Source organism: Neodiprion lecontei, chromosome 2 (genome assembly GCF_021901455.1).
Source record: "Neodiprion lecontei isolate iyNeoLeco1 chromosome 2, iyNeoLeco1.1, whole genome shotgun sequence".
Taxonomy (NCBI): domain Eukaryota; kingdom Metazoa; phylum Arthropoda; class Insecta; order Hymenoptera; family Diprionidae; genus Neodiprion; species Neodiprion lecontei.
In genome coordinates this window covers 1683089-1699290 of record NC_060261.1, presented here as the reverse complement: position 1 = coordinate 1699290, position 16202 = coordinate 1683089, and the positions used below count along the sequence as shown (strand labels likewise).

At 43.5% G+C, this 16202-nt stretch overlaps 1 protein-coding gene across 4 annotated transcripts in view; it reads right to left on the bottom strand.

The window, feature by feature from the left end:
• LOC107222311 (protein bric-a-brac 2) overlaps nt 1-15972 on the bottom strand; it is a 126629-nt gene extending 110657 nt beyond the window's left edge. For all 4 annotated transcript variants that reach the window (XM_046731494.1, XM_046731496.1, XM_046731495.1 and 1 more), the window contains exon 1: nt 13902-15972. In XM_046731494.1, coding sequence (XP_046587450.1) covers nt 13902-15020 — 1119 coding nt within the window. In that variant the 5' untranslated portion in view covers nt 15021-15972. The remainder of the gene's footprint in view (nt 1-13901) is intronic.
• Nucleotides 15973-16202: the final 230 nt, after the last annotated feature.

Below are 16202 nucleotides of genomic sequence, written 5' to 3'. Positions count from 1 at the left end.
TCTGGCAAGAGTGAATAATGCAAGCCGACTCGCGTGCGCGCGTACAAGGTATAACCGAGTGAGAGAAATAAAAAGAGAGAGAGAGAGAGAGTGCGAGTCGGCTGGGAGCAATTAATCGTAATTACCGCGTCCAGAGGTCGGTAATAGAAGCTGAGAATGAAAATTCTGGTGTGTTGGAAGATGCCTAGCCGTGGCGAATATATTAAAGGCATTTCAAGCAATGCAGCTATTACACAAGTTGATGGTGCGAAGGTACGGATACAGGTTGACGACAAAGAGCAAGTCTGGAAACGATATTGTCTTGATTTTTCCGAGACGAAAACCAAGCGCAAGGCAAAACTTGACAAGCCGTGAAGATTGAAATTTTATCGAGACCAATACAAGACTCTGCATACGCGATTTGAGTGGTTTTTCTTTTCAACTTTTTTTTCGCTTCTAACGTATCCTTCGAAAGGTTAGTTTTTGGCCTTAACCGAAGCCTCGTGAAACCGGAACTCGGTGGCAAAATTCTAAAAGGTGACTTGTCCGGTTTGAATTTTTCAAACACTCTAACCGAAATATCTCGAAGGTTTTGTGTAATGACTATGGTAACTGTCTACACATGTAGGATTTTATTCCCGACCTAACCGTAATCTTAGCTTTTTTTACCTGATAAGCGGGACGTAAGTAGCATATTATTCCCTCTTAACGCATTTGCGGGAAATATCGAGGTCACAAAGTGATTACTGCCCAAAGGAATAATCTTCGACTTTATTCCCTTGTGACATAATGTACTGTTAGGGCTGTGCGGGTGTTTCCCCTATATATACATATATAGGTTATTCCATCATTTATCCCCCGTGCCGTGCACTGTATACGTATACACGCGTGTGTTTGCGTGTGTACGATATCGCACTTCACGTATGCAGACACGTGATACGTACGCCAATGCACGCGTTACACGTCAGTGTGTATTTGACGCGGTTCGCTGACCAATTTAATAATTGTTGACTGATTCACTAACTGCCTATATCCCGGTCCCCGTCCATGCGTGCACCGAGATCCGAGATACCCGCTTATTCGTGTAGTATGTTCAACATTATACCTATCCTACCGCCTGGCGTCGTGATTATTTAATAGCCTGACCTGCAAATTTCGATATTGTGTTACTAGGATCGTCGAAGAATCCTTCCGCTGTAACTTCTGTCTTCTCAGTGTAAACGAATTTCTTAATAAGTCGAAAGGATTTTCTTTTTTTTAACCAAAAACGTGATTAAACAATAGTTATAAAAGTATCATCGTTATTAATATACGGAAGCTATATTGGTTTCATGTGTTACGTAAGTAAAGAATTTCTCGTGCTATGCAGAAAACGATGTTTAATCAACGAATTTTAACACTTCAATGTATACTTCACATCGGAGAAGATCACGTTATTCTATCATTTTTTGTTACGAAAACATTAATATTGCTTTTTCGATGATTCTAATAGTTAAGCAAAATCTCGTATTTCACATATGCACCTGTAAATTGTTATATACTTTACAATCTGCCGATGTGGAAAACAAATCTGTCTCACGGTACGATAAAAGAATTCATTTGCGAATGAAACGATTCATTTCATTCTTAAATTTTCAATGAAAAAATAATACACTAACTATACGTTTCTGACGTTGTTATTATGTAACAATGTGCGTTTACATTTAAAATTTAGGTTTCGAAATTATTTTTGTTAGCCTAGTTTCAACTTGATTATAGCTTCAGTCATACTTTCCGAATATTTCTTTCATCACGTTAACGTTTTTGCATATTTTTCACGAAGACTTATACGACGTCCCACGCATCCGTGAGAAATTTTTATTTCTATTTTTTTTTTGTTTGTATTCGATATTTCATTTACGATTGATCGTCGAGTACGCCGAAAATCCGAAACTCATCCTCAATAAAATATATACCGTCTAACCAAAGAATCCAGCAAGGGGTATTCTTCTCACCTTCGACACTTTTGATCCTTGTTTGAATTTACGTACGAACGATAGGCACGGTGTAAAATAAAAAGAAACGGTTTCGTTCTTTTCTTTATTTCTTTCATTTTTTTTTTTTCTTCTTCTTCATTAAAACTTTTTTGCCTCCTTCTCGAAAGAAACGATTAGTACCTAATGAATCCTGCATTACTGCACATTATAAATACGAATCTCGTATACTCTTCGCGAGTGATTGGCGCGTTGGATGGCGGTGAGCAATTACGTACCATACATACCTTGTTCTATGTACCTACGTATGCATACGTACACACTTTGCACGTAACGTGTCTGTATACATATACGTGTATATATATATATATATATATATATACACACATATATAATTATGCATGTATGAATGTAAGTAAGTATACCTAGGTCTAGCATAGGTTCATATAATAAATGATGATACAACGTTGCGCCAGCGTTAAACATATTCAGCTAAGTAACGCTAAGTGGGTCGAATTTACTCGTCGACTTACTTATATATATACATGTATATTCCACTTCTACTTATTATTTCTTCCACTACTTTATATTCCCCGCCTGCGTGTCCAACGTATAACTACATTATAAATACGTATCCGCACCACCGGGTATCTTATCATCGCGTATATATATATATATATATATATGCACACCTAGTGACAGCTGTATACATACATACATACATATATATTGTTAGAAATGTTAAAATCACCAGTTTTAGGCCCCTTTCTAATGATCCAGTACAGTCGTAATAGATAAAAGACGTATAAAAGCTTTCGTATGTCAGAAAATGCATAAGGTTGCTGCGTAAAAATTAACATTATTGTAAAATCAGTCCTGTTTCAGACATTAAACTGATAACACATATCGCTAATGTGTAAAAGCATTTTTCTCCATCATTTAATTTCTGCTTGTTTCGGTCACTTCTTTATCGCTCCACGAATCGGTATTTATTTTATAACGCCAAGTCCGTTACATTAGATTTGTACGAATATGTACACGCGACTATGCACGTTACGCAGTGTGCAAGTCGAAGAGAGATATAAAGAGAGAGAATATAGAGCGGAGAGAAAGAAACAGAGAAACAGTATCATCCTGTGAACACACACACACACACAATCATTTTTATTTTTCAAACATAATTATATTCGCGTTATATACACAGATATATTTATAGATAAATTTAGGTAACGTTAGGCAGCTTTTATGACTAAAAGCTCCAGAAGTTTTGCGCCTTGAATGTGTAAAACTTTGATGCAAAAAGACACTCTACTATTGCTTAACTTTACACAAATAATTAGAAATTGGACAATACAATTTCCGAAAGTTAGTTTAATCAAATTTACGAAGCATAGCTGAAGTTTGAAGAATTTTCCCTGACAATTCCCAGTTTTTCCGATCTGTCGCCACCCTCCATATTCGATATTTCACGCTACTGGCGGAAAAATTTCCAATAAAAGCGAACCGAATGGACGCGTGAAAACAGTGTTAAACACGACGAGTGCCTCGTAGAGGTAGGATCCCTTAAATATTGACGACTCAATTACCCACCAGTCATTAATAATCCACCCCCGAATGAACAGACCGCAACTGCAAGCCGTCCCGTCGCTTAGGCACGCTGCAAGTATTCACCCCGGCTTCCTAACGTTTCCTTTTCCGTTTCCACGACCAAGACCGTAAAACCGTCCAGGTATAATTCATTCGTCGTCGCATCGACTTGGATTGGAAAAGTGAAAAACGGAACCGACTGTGCCTGATTTCGAACGAATTGGCTGTATTTTCGGTATGTAGTATAGTACATGTCCTACCGACCCGCAAAGTACTTATGGACACAAGACCCAAAAATCACTAGTTTCCGAGATACAGACTTCGGAAGGGGGGTGGATGGATTTTTTGATATCCATGGATTATGCGATTTGTACGAATTGCAAAGCTTCAAGGGGGACTTGAAATCAAATATATCGCTCGAAAACTGCACAGTCGATTCGCAGAGAGTCCGCATACGCGTGAAAAACAGGACAAGTCGATTGTTGCAAGAATCGAAGCGTCTCTTTCTTCAGGCGAAATCCGACGCTGCGTTTCCTTCCGGTAAACCAGCGAGTTCATGGGTGGAATCAATCACAGCTTTCTGCCTATCTTTGAGAATCGTCCGTGCAGTTTTTTGAGTGTCTTGTTTGATTTCAAGTCCCATTGAAGCTTTGCAATTCATGAAAATCAGGAAATCCACAGATATCAAAAAATCTGGACACCTTTTTTCCGAAGCCTGAACCTATCTCCGAAACTACTGAATTTTGGGAGTTGCGTCGATGAGAACTTTTGCTCGGTAGGATGTGTACTGCAATACATACTGAAAATCCAACCAATTCGACCAGGAGCCAATTTCCATAAGAATTCTACGGGGTTCTTTGTGCAAATCAATCAATTTCCTGCTATTCCTATCCACACTGCACTTTGGTAGACACAGTGAAACTTCTCTTAACGGACATTATTAATTATCCTGAATAGCGGACACGTCTCGATAACTGACAACATTTTGAGTCCGGATGTTGTCAGCAATTGGGAAGTTTCACTGTACCTGGTAGGTTGAACACACTCGATTTGAAGTTTTAATTCAAGTTTTCGATCAGGGTGACGAAAATTCGGTATATTATAAGCTGTACAGCGACTGTGAGAAGAGAAACGTGACGGAAAACAGACTCCTGACAGTTGACAGTCTGTCGCGGCGGTCAACATTATCTATGCCTGTGAAGATTTCCGACTGAGCCCTGTTTCTGAACTTTAGAGCATAACGAGGAATATGCGAGACTAGCGTACGTCGGAGGATCGATAGAAACACCCCCGAGGTCGTATACAATATACATATACATATATGTGTTTATGCTGTCATTCATCGGTATTATATATAGCGCGGAAGATAGGCTGTCCGACGTGTCATATATTATAAAAGTTTGTAGTTACGCCGGAGGTTATTTTCCCGTAGAATCGCATCACGGACAGGAAACGAACGGATTGAATCGCGTATTGACGATACCCTTCTTCTTCTTCTTCTTCTTCTTCTTCTTTCATACTGTATACGTATAATGCTCGGATGACTTTGATATTGCGTAAAAATATAACGATCCGAACCGCGGCTTGATCACCCTGATTTTGACAATCGGTAAACGAGCCATGACATCGCGAAGATACAATAATTTGAAAATTCATTCATTCGATGATCAAAGGAGAAAAGCACCTCATTCATTCCCTTTACCTATACATTTGAAACGGCAAAAGAAACCGTCAGAGTCTAGAGATAGTGTCTTCATCAGGCACAGTTTACACGATTCGAATAGCTGAGAAATTAAGACTTCACAACGAGTCGATATGATATCCGAAACTTAGAATCGCTCTCTGCACGAAATTCATCGGCAAGGATTGTATTTTTGGACTACAAAGTCGAACGCGCGGCGAACCAACGTCACGATTCCTTACTAGGTATAAAAGTGTGCACGTCGTTGGTTCGTGATTTTTTAATTCATAAAAAAGGGGGCGGCGGTTTCCAACACGTCCCGGTGTTTTAATCGCTCTTGAAAGTCAACGCGTATAGCTACGCGTATAATCTCGATGAAGATGGAAGGAGAAAGAAGAGCAAAGCTGGCGGCTGTGCGTCTATTCTTTTAATTTCCCGCGTATATAAATTGCTACCAGCAGCAGCAGCACGTTGGCACAGTGACAAAGGGTTTCCTCTGCTTCTTCTTCCTCTTTCTCACCCCTTTATCCACCCCGGCATGGCTTACTCTTTTCCTCAACTCCTCCCCCCGCAAAGTTTTGCGCCTCGTAACGCGGCCGGCTGTTAGTGGAGCAGACCAACAGCCAGCGCAAGACGCAAACACAGACGGAAGAATCTTGTAAAAGTAAAAGTGTCCGCGCACCCGAGGGTCTCTCAAGAGCTTCAAGGCGCTTGCTTCTGTCCCTCTTAAAAACACGGAACAAGAACCGAAACGCACACAGCGTCAACCTGCAATCCCACCTACGATAGTCACGGAACCTGAAGGTACGTACACACCATCCAGAGCCACTCGTTGGCTCTCTCTCTCTCTCTTTCTCTCTCTCTCATTCCACAATAGAAGAAGCGAGTTAAAGAAGTTCGCTGCTGTCCATCGTTCGTTTTCTATTTTGAAATTATCATCATTTCTCTTTCCATTACGCTTCTACTATGCATCATCGCAAAGATTTAGGTCTTTGTTTGAAACTCGTGACGCCGCGATAGAAAGAGAACCGGAAAATCACTGGATGTAGATCGTTTTTGCTCGAATATATCGCTGAAAGCAGCAGGAATTAAAAGCATTCGTACCAATGAGCGTTACTTTGCTGCAACTGTAGATTAAGAATTACATGGCACCTGGTTAAACATCCGTAAGAAATTCAAGGAGATTAAGAATAGAATATTACCAGGACACAAGAAAATTCGAGGATAGTTGCCGGGAGTTTTTAAGGACAAGTAAAATTCAAGGACATTTTCAAGACCACTAGACACCACGAAAAACTGCAACAAATAGTACAGTACAAACTTTCCAGCAATTCGAATTACACTATAGATAATGTTTCTTGATAAATTGGAGCTTGCAACAATTATCAATATAAAGTTTGAACCAACCGTAAGATCAGGAACGAACGACTGCGGATAGTGTGAAAAAGCACATCATACCGCGGATAAACTTTTCCATGACCGTAAGAATCGATAGGCTCTATGAACTTGAACGGCTGCTAAATACCGCGTCGTCGAATTAGTATCGAAACTTGAAAGAGACAGACGATTCGCGTCGGTTCGTCTACCTTTACCACAGTCGAAACAAAGTCCAAGAAGTCGTACCAGCAGCATATACCGGGACAATCTCTCGATACTTGAAAATCAACCGCGCACGCGCCGAATAATTAAATCTCATTGGTCCGCGAAATCTTCCCGCAGCGATATTCTTGTCCGCGATGCAGGCGAGCCAACGTACGCAAAATGTGTACGTTTGAATTTCCAAAGAGCGTAAGCGTTAAATTCCGACCGTTCCTCGAAGAATCGACGTTCCGAACCGATAACGAATGCTTCCCAAACCTTTCCGAGTCACTGCCTCAATTGTTCGAGATTCTAACCTCGAAAATTCGTATCAACTAAACTCGGGATGGCCAGCCTGCACGAACGGCCGATAAAACTCGCGCATGCGCGGCTGATTTTCAAGTTTCAAGAGATCGTGTAGGTATATATAAGCGCGTTTCGTCCTACGAGGACGTCTCTTCGTTCGTTCACGACGAGTGTTGTCGACGAGGACGTTACAACTCGTGCGATCGTCGATCATCTCGAACATCACCGCGCAACGACTACTCCAACCATGCACCGCAAACCATCGTACCGCTAGTTGTTTTACACGCGACAATATCGATGAGCTGACTCATATTTTGTCAGCGGGGAATCTCGCGGAGTTCTTTGGTCGCGTGAGCAATGGTCTTGGCTAACGATCAGCCGGTCTTATCGCGTAGCCTGCGGCGGCGTTTTTCATGATCAGGGTAACAACGCGTGCTACATACACGCGTACAATACAACGTCGTCTCATCGTTTCTATTCCTTTTCTGTTCTTTCGTTTTTACATCTTTCTTTCCTTTCATCCGTACGCCACGAAGCACGACTTTCGTTTCTTCACACCGCGCCAATCGTCGGTGTGATAAATAAAGTCGCCAAGTAATACAAGAAAAGGAAAGGAAAACGAGAGAAAAGTTGTCGGCACGTGGGAATCCCCACCCGAAATCTCGAATCCCGCGGCAAAGCGCAGGATTGCGAGTGAAAAGCCACCAGCCTTGAAAGAGGATATATAACGGGAGGAGAGGAGGCGTGATCAGACAAACTCGGCTCGACGCAAAGCGTGTTGCGGGCATCGGCAACGAACGTCTGCTTTCCTATTTTCGTCACGTTTTTGCCAATTGGTCCGCACGTTATGCATATACATCCACACCGTCCCAATATCCATGGCGCCAATCAACGCCCGTTTTGGCCAAGCGCCTAGCCGCCTCTCTGCACACACACAAACGGACACACGTGATGCCTGCCCGTTTAAAGCTCGCGTGGAAACCGCCCTCCCGCCCCCCAAACAATGAAAAATTAAAAGGAAGAACGCAAAAGCCTCGCTGCGGGCGGAACAGCGACGCTGCTCAAATATTCTTTTTGTACCAGAAACCGTAATATTTTATATATAGGCTCGCGATGTTCTCGTACACCTACTCGAGGTACTTTTTTTAAAACTTTTTATTTCCTCTCCTATCCTCTCCTCTCCTCTTTCTTCTTTCACCCAGCAGATCCAAAAACCCCACGTTCTGACTCTCCGCTGTGCGCACCCTTTATAACGCGCTAAAATATTCAAATATAAAATAAAACGGCAAGGGGCGGGGGGTGGTGGATGCCTGTGCAGTACGGGGAGAAGAGCAGTGGCGGTGTAGTCGCAGTAACATCGTTGTTGAATCGCGACGCGAGGAGGAGTACAGAGAAGAGAGAAGCGGAGAGGAGAGAGAAGAGAGCGAAGCCGAGGCAAATTGCATTAGCCAAGATTGCTGATGATAAAATGAAAATAATACAGAATGATGCGACGCGATAGCAGAAGCAAAAGCAACAGCGGCGGCAAAAGCAGCGTCGGGACTATGAGGCGAGGAGATGGATGAGAGAAGAAAAAAAAGGAATTGAAAAATAAAAATAAATAAATTACAAGCGGTGAGAGTGGAGGAAGAAGGAAAGGAAACGAATAAAAAAAAAAAATATATAAAGACATAATAATAACAGCAATTAACGAAGAACAGTCACGCCTGATGCAGCAGACACGTATAATTGTACGTGAGGAGTAAAAGATTGGACCGAGATAGGAAGAAAAAATAAAAAATAAAAAGAAAAAGAAAAATGATAAAAACATATTTAAGTGAATAAGGTGCAAAAGGCAAGAGCAAAAAAACGAAGACGAAGAAATGACGGGGGATGGGGGGTGGGGGCGCTGTATTAAAATCGCGTTAAAAGTCCCCTGCACTTTAACGATGTACAAAAACATCGAATAAAGAATTACTTGCGAGGTGAGTGTACATATATATATGTATATAATGTATACGTACGTTAGGTTGGTCCTCATTTAGGGTGTTGACGAATTTTTCCCGTCCCACCTCACCAATCAACTTCAAATAATTCGAAAACAACCGCCTGATTTTTTCAGACTTTTTTACATCAGCTCTAAAATAGTCCGCTTTGTGATCCAAGTTTCTCACGGAAATCAACATGGTAAGAACTTTTTTTCTCGGTATATATATATTTTATTGTGAGAGGAAGAATGTTGAAAAAAATGTGCAACTGTGAGGTTATGGTCGGCATTGGTACTGCTATCTGAAAAAAAAAATAAATAAAAAAATACACATCATCGTACCAGCCAATTTCGACGAATTGCACACCCTCGAAATCTGGTTTTTTTTTTATTTAGAGGAAGTGCGATTCGTCTAGATTTCCCGGTAAGACGATGTGTATTTTTTTCAGATGGTAGAACTAACGCCGACTAAAACCTCACAGTTGCAGATTTTTTTCTACTCTTACAGTAAAATGTATACTGAGTGGAAAAAAGTTCTTACCATGTCGATTTCCGTGAGAAACTTGGATCACAAAGCGGACTTTTTTAGAGTCGAGGTAAAAATCTGAAAAAATTAGACAATCGTTTTAGAATTATTTGAAGTTGATTGAGGAGGTGGGACGTAAGAAATTCGTCAACACCCTAAATAAGGACCACCCTAACGTGAATAATATATTATGTATACTGAAATTGTTTCGAATCGGCATGTGATAAACAATTCGAAACTCCTGCGTGGTCTCGGCGAGGGAGGACAAGGAACCTCGTGCACCGCACTGCACGTTGAAGAAAAAGAAGAGAGGAATAGGCACGTTGATACAGTTCCAAAAATAACGATCCTCCCGCAACGCCTCGCACCGTAATTCCTACATTATAACACGTTACACGTACGCGGATATAAGAGCTACGCGTCACACGGCGCAAGGTAAATGGACCACGGTAAACGGAGATCGTGTAACGACCCGAGTTATCGGGAGTCTCGAATATCAGGTTTAACACCCAGATTATGGCCACTCTCTGGATTCGCTAACTTCAACGGTATTAACTCAGCACCCGAGCTGGAGATTTTAATTTTATAATCCAAAGTAGTTGCGAAAACGGAGAAAAACTTCATCGTGAATAAATCTTGAGATTGGATTCACGACGAGGTCAGAGGTGGAAGGAACATCCGTTGCAGGAGGATCCAACAACGAAATGAAATGTTTCTTCGGACTGGTGACGATGAGCGGCGACGATGATCGAAAGATAAAGGGAAATGCATCGAGAGGCAGAGTTACAGCAGCAACGCAGTGCTGCAATGCTCTGTACTGATTGCGAATCCACAATACACCTGTTATCGGTCCGCCAATAACTATCGAGGTTTATTGTCGAATGCACGTGTTGTTGGAGGGAGAGAAGGAGCGTACTTCGCACCACGCGGCATGATAATAGGTTAGTTAGCCGTTATCGATGCTTGGTAATAGACTCTACACGTTCATCACCAGATATTAATATTCTAATCGCGGTGTTATTACCGATACCTAGTCTGGCAGAATTTTACCCCCTGGATCCAGTGAAACGTTCGTCTTTCTTCGAAATTGGGTACGCAAGGTTGGTGTACCGGTTATTGACACGTTTATGCCCACCTATCGACCCTTCTCTAATTTCCAAAATTGTCAAATTTTCGATGACTAACAAACCAATTGCTAGACCTAGAATTTTAGAACCAAGGATCGAACGGATATGTACAAACCAAGAAAGGTGAATAATTGGGACAGGGTCAATAACTGGTACACTTGCCTTAAACTCGCGTCGATGAAACGTCCTCTTCCTGTGCTCTGCGGTATTGATAACGCGTCTGCACCGTGTAATAGTAAACTATATCGAGGGATAAACGGATAAAGGGATCGAGCCGCAGGAGTTACTTAATAACGGTATTAATTCGGGAAGGGTCGACCGTGCGAGAGATAAAATAAATTGGTTGGGCTGGGCAGCACATTGCCCATAGCGTGATGATCGGGGTTGCGAGATACGCGAGTCGACAAATTTCACCCTATAAGTACCGTCCTCTTGGAAGTTGAAGACGACGGAGAGAAGGGTGACGATATCACTGCAGAGTTTCTAGCAAACGGCGAGTGAATAATTAATAAGAAAAGAATCGGTGAGCTAAATAAATTGCTAACCGTCGAGAATCCCGCTGGACAAAAACATCTCTTGGATAAAATTCCCCCAAATAAATAAATAAATAAATTAGGTGTTAAAAAAAAAAAAAAAAAAAACACGCATTCGCGGAATAAGGCTGCAATAATTTCGACACAAGTATTATAAATATAGATTTTGAATATCGGAAGGTTGGTTGCCGCGTCGCCGCTCTCTACGGCAAAGACATTCCGCGAGGACAAGCGCGGCCCTTTTATTCCGCTACGCGTAATTGAATACTGTATGATTCAATTTCTATCGGCCGGTTCCACCGTTCCTCCCATCCCAACCCCAACCCAGCACTCGAGTTCACCTTTCATCAGTTCCTACCGCTTTTTGCAACACCAACGTAGGGGGGGGGGAGAGGACAGACAACGACGGCGGCGTCGGCTGCTAACGAAATGAAATTTATTTGACATTCATACATTTGACAAAAGGAAAAAAAGAAAGAAAGCAAAAAAAAACGGAAAAAAAAGAAGAAAAAAAAAAAAGAAGGAAGGAAACTGGAGAGGGTGGTCCATCGACCCACGCCTAATCGCCCGGAGATGGATTGGCAGAAACGTACAACCGTATACGCGTACACACCGTTACGTATCACCATTGTTCGGCTCAGTGGTGACGGCGAGGTTACGATAAAAAAAAAAAACAAAAAAATCGTCGAAACTGCGAATCGTAAATTCGGGCATTTTTTTCCCACCATTTAGAAAATTAAAAAACTGGATTCGGATCTCTGGTCTGACGGTCCGCTGAGATTGTATTTCGGTAAATTGGAAATTGTATCTTTATTGTCGAAAAGTCACGCGAAACCGTGCGTAAGAAATATAATCGTATATACGCGTAGTGGGACGTGCAAGTCCGATGCTTTCAAGAACCTGGAATTCTTCTCGCGGCCATCGGGAGTCGCGGTTGCGGAGGAAACGCAACCCGAAAGACGGCGTCGAGCCTACTTAAGCTGGTCGTAAAGACGACTCTTCAGGGAGCGGTGTGGTGGACGCGCTCGGCGCGCACCCGTCGATTATTCTAAGTATTGCTATTACAGGGTTTCCTAGAAGGGCAATTTTCTAAATATTTAAAACATACACCGCGTGCACACGTCAGTTCGGCTTATATTACAAGGCTCGAGAGAGAGCCTTCGTCGTCCTTCGAACAAAACCGCAAACGCGGATGGATGCACGTTATGCGTAATATTCCATAGTCTGCATCAGGGTGGTTCGTTTTTTCAACATTTATTTATTTTTTTTTTTTTTTATCAAGGTGCTACTCGAAAAGTTTAGTGACTGAGAAAACAAAAAACCAATATATATATACAAGTCCGTAAGGTGTACGAGTAAAAATAAATATAAAATATTACAATAATTGTTCGCGACCTGTAAATATTTTCCTAATTTCTCCAAGTTTTGGTACAATTTTTTTTTTCAAGCTTTTGCAACAAATTTGTCTACTGGCAAATTAAGAGAAGAAAACACAAAGTTAAAAATTTGACCACCCTAGTACACATCGTACCTCAGAACACTTTTACAAACTCACAATAATTCTGCAACCTCTGATACAAAGTTGTTCCTTCACGCCGCCGCGTACGTTACAAACGAAATTAATTTTCCTCTGTGACTAATCGTAAATGTTTGTTTTGGGTACAAAATGGCACCGGAACACATCGATCGTGCAGTTTTTTCTTTTTTTTTTTTTTATCGTTCAGGCATACAACGTTTACATAAAGAATGGAGCAGCGGGCGCGTACCGAACATTCGTAAGTTACGGTTGCAGTTGGTGGGTATAATCTGCGATACCGGGTTGAGAATAAAAAGAGAAAAGGCTAATTCAAACGAAAACCGCGGGAACGAAGGAAATATGCACGAACGAAACCGTATCTCGCGTATTCGTGGGATAATATACGCTATCGGGTAGAGTTTGGTGACTCCTGTTCCAATCGGGGAGAAATGGACAAATTCCGCTTACCTGCGACAACCAACAGCGCGCAGGTTTGTACAAGCAAAGATTTATCGTTGAACGGGGTAATTTTTCCTGACGATCCTTTTTACCTTTTTACTTAGGAAAATATCGACAGAGGTATAAAAGTTAGCAACTACATGCGAGTGTACACATGCGCACGTATAGAAAAGGTTCAAACACGTTTCGGTTGATTGGATTCCCGAATGACGGAATCACAAATGAACCGCGCTCTCTCCTAATGTCTTGGAATGAAAAATCACCAAGCGATAGTAAAAAAAACTGCTCAATTCCAAATCGAGTGAATATTTACAGTGATTTTATTCACTCCAAGTACTAGTTGCGTAGTTTTCTCTCCGGCGGAAATTTAGAAAGCGATTTCCGCGACGATCGTCACCGGAAGTTGGGAATATTCTGGACTGATAACGTTTAACCCGCGCTGTTTAACGTGAATCACGTGACCTCCTGTACGATCGGCCGATTCGTAGTCCAAGTCAAGGTCCGAGATATCGAGCCTCTCGACTTCATGAATAACGAATGAAAATCCCAGTCCCGATGTTCGACCCCAAGAAGCGATAGATTTCTGTGAGTCTCCGTCTTATCGTAGACGCTTTCGAATGGGAAATCGAACGATGAAAACAATGTATTGCAAAAATTTGTAAAAACTCACTCTTTCCTCCTCGCGTATCATCTCGGCAATCCCAGGTTTGATCTCGAGGTCATCGGCACCGGGAGCTGAGTTCTGTCCAGTTTGTTGATGATGCTGCTGTTGCTGCTGCTGATGCTGCTGCTGCTGTTGCTGTTGTTGCTGTTGCTGTTGCTGCTGCTGCTGCTGCTGCTGTTGTTGCTGCTGCTGTTGCTGTTGATGGTGATGATGATGGTGAACCGAAAGCTGCTGAGATCCGATCTGAGCGTTGAGGGGGGGATGGGACCCGGAAGTAACGTGAGCCGACACGTGGTGGGCGACAGGATGGGATGCCTGGCTTGTCGGTAGGGGCAAATTAGCGCTCGTTGGGAGGGTTAGGGAGGCCGGAAGATCGTGGAGGCTGAACTGGGGTGTTACGGAGATACTCGGGGCTGTCGGTGAGCCGAGAGACCTCGGTGCCGAGGGATGAACACCGGATCCGGAATTCTGACCGTCGCCGGCTGCCGCGGCAGCGACCGCGATGCCCAGATGATGATGCTGGTGTTCGGAGTGCTGAAGATGTTCGTCGGCCTCCCTCGCCGGGCTGTTACCATTAACCGGAGAACGTTCGCCGACCGACACTCTGCGTCGTTTTTTCCTCGGTAGACCAGGAAGCAGAGGAACGGTCGTTGAAGACGAATTAGTCCCAGAGGCGGTTGGGCCCGATGATACGGACGAGTGTTCGTCCTGAGCATTGGACGGTCTCGAGGTGGTGAGTTCCTGCTCGTTGTTCACGTCCGCCAATCCCCGTATCTTGAGGCTCTCGGCAACCTTCAACAGAGGGCCGATCTGCTCCTGAGAGACGTTTATCTCACCCTTGTACATGAACTCAACGGCGGCCTTGAGCTCCGGCCACTTTATGTCCTTCATTATGACGATCGGATGCTGGCACGGGTTGTCGAAGAAGAGCGCCTGGAAGTACGGACTGCACGCCGATAGTACCATTTTGTGAGCCTTGACAGAGTGACCGTCACAGGCCAGCGTGACGTCGACGAAACTCTCGCTCTGCAGTAGCTGATCGAACACGTTCGTCAAGTTTGTCTGATAGTTGTTCCATCTGAGACAGAATTGTTGCGGCGACCCCGCGCCGCTCTGCTGCGTCATCTTTCGACCGATTTCAGGAGGATGTTATCGCCCCTCGGCCGAGGCGGTCCTTGATCCTCGTTCGTTGCACTCTGTAGCTTTGGTGCGGCAGCTGCGGTTCGAGATACTCGCCCTCTCTCTCTCTCTCTCTCTTTCTCTCACTGTATCTCTCTTTCACCTCCGATTCGACGACGAAGCCGGCGGTGGTGACTCGCCCATCTGTAACACGGTTCAATCACGTCTATAGGCGACGACGAGTCCGTTTAACCCCCGATGTATTCCCCCCTCTGTTGACACCCTCAACCGCGGACAGTCCGTTCAACAACACTGTAACGACATAACGTCACCCAGTTACCACGCATACGTACAAATATATCTCTACAAACGTCAACGATCCCTGTCACTCTTGTAGCAATTTTTCACAGTTCGGAATTCACCGTTTCCGACATGCTTCGCAGATTTTTCATTTTCCGTGATCGTATCTTCGACCCGACTGGGGTTAGAAGATAAAAAAAAAAAAATTCCAAGTTTCTCACTTTAATAAATAATCACAAGCACGAATTCGCCAATGATGATAACAAAGTGAATATTATATTGTCCGAAAATGATATCGTCCTTACGAATACTTCAAGTTACACGAAAACCGAACGCGATATATATATATATATATATACACATACGAACATATACATATATATATAATACAAACGGCAAGCAAAACGATCACGATTTCTGATTAACGCGAGTCTCTCAACCCCTTCCCCGATACGTCTTGTTACTTCGCTTTGTACAATAACTTCGGTATGAAATTTTATCGTAATCTCGTTTACTGTCCTCCTACAGTTTTGCGGCGTACAACCTACTGCGGGACTGCAGAAGTTTAATAAAACCGCGATTGCGAAGGAGGGAGACTGTGCGGCGGAGGTTAACAACGATCGACGATACCGACTGATACGGTCCTCCCCGTTCGACGAGCGCGCCGCGACTGAGCCGGGAGTAAAAAGCGCGCGGCGCTCGTGGTTCGCGGGCGCGTGGATGCGCGGCTGTCCTCCCCCCCCTCCCCGACCCCCTGCCGCCCCGCGCACCGCTCTCTCAGAGAGAGACCGAGGGGGGGAGCAAAAGAGGGAGGGAGGGAGGGAGGGAGGCTGCCGCGGAGGGACGGAGGGCAAAGCCCCGCCTCCGAAAGACCGCCCCTGACGGCCT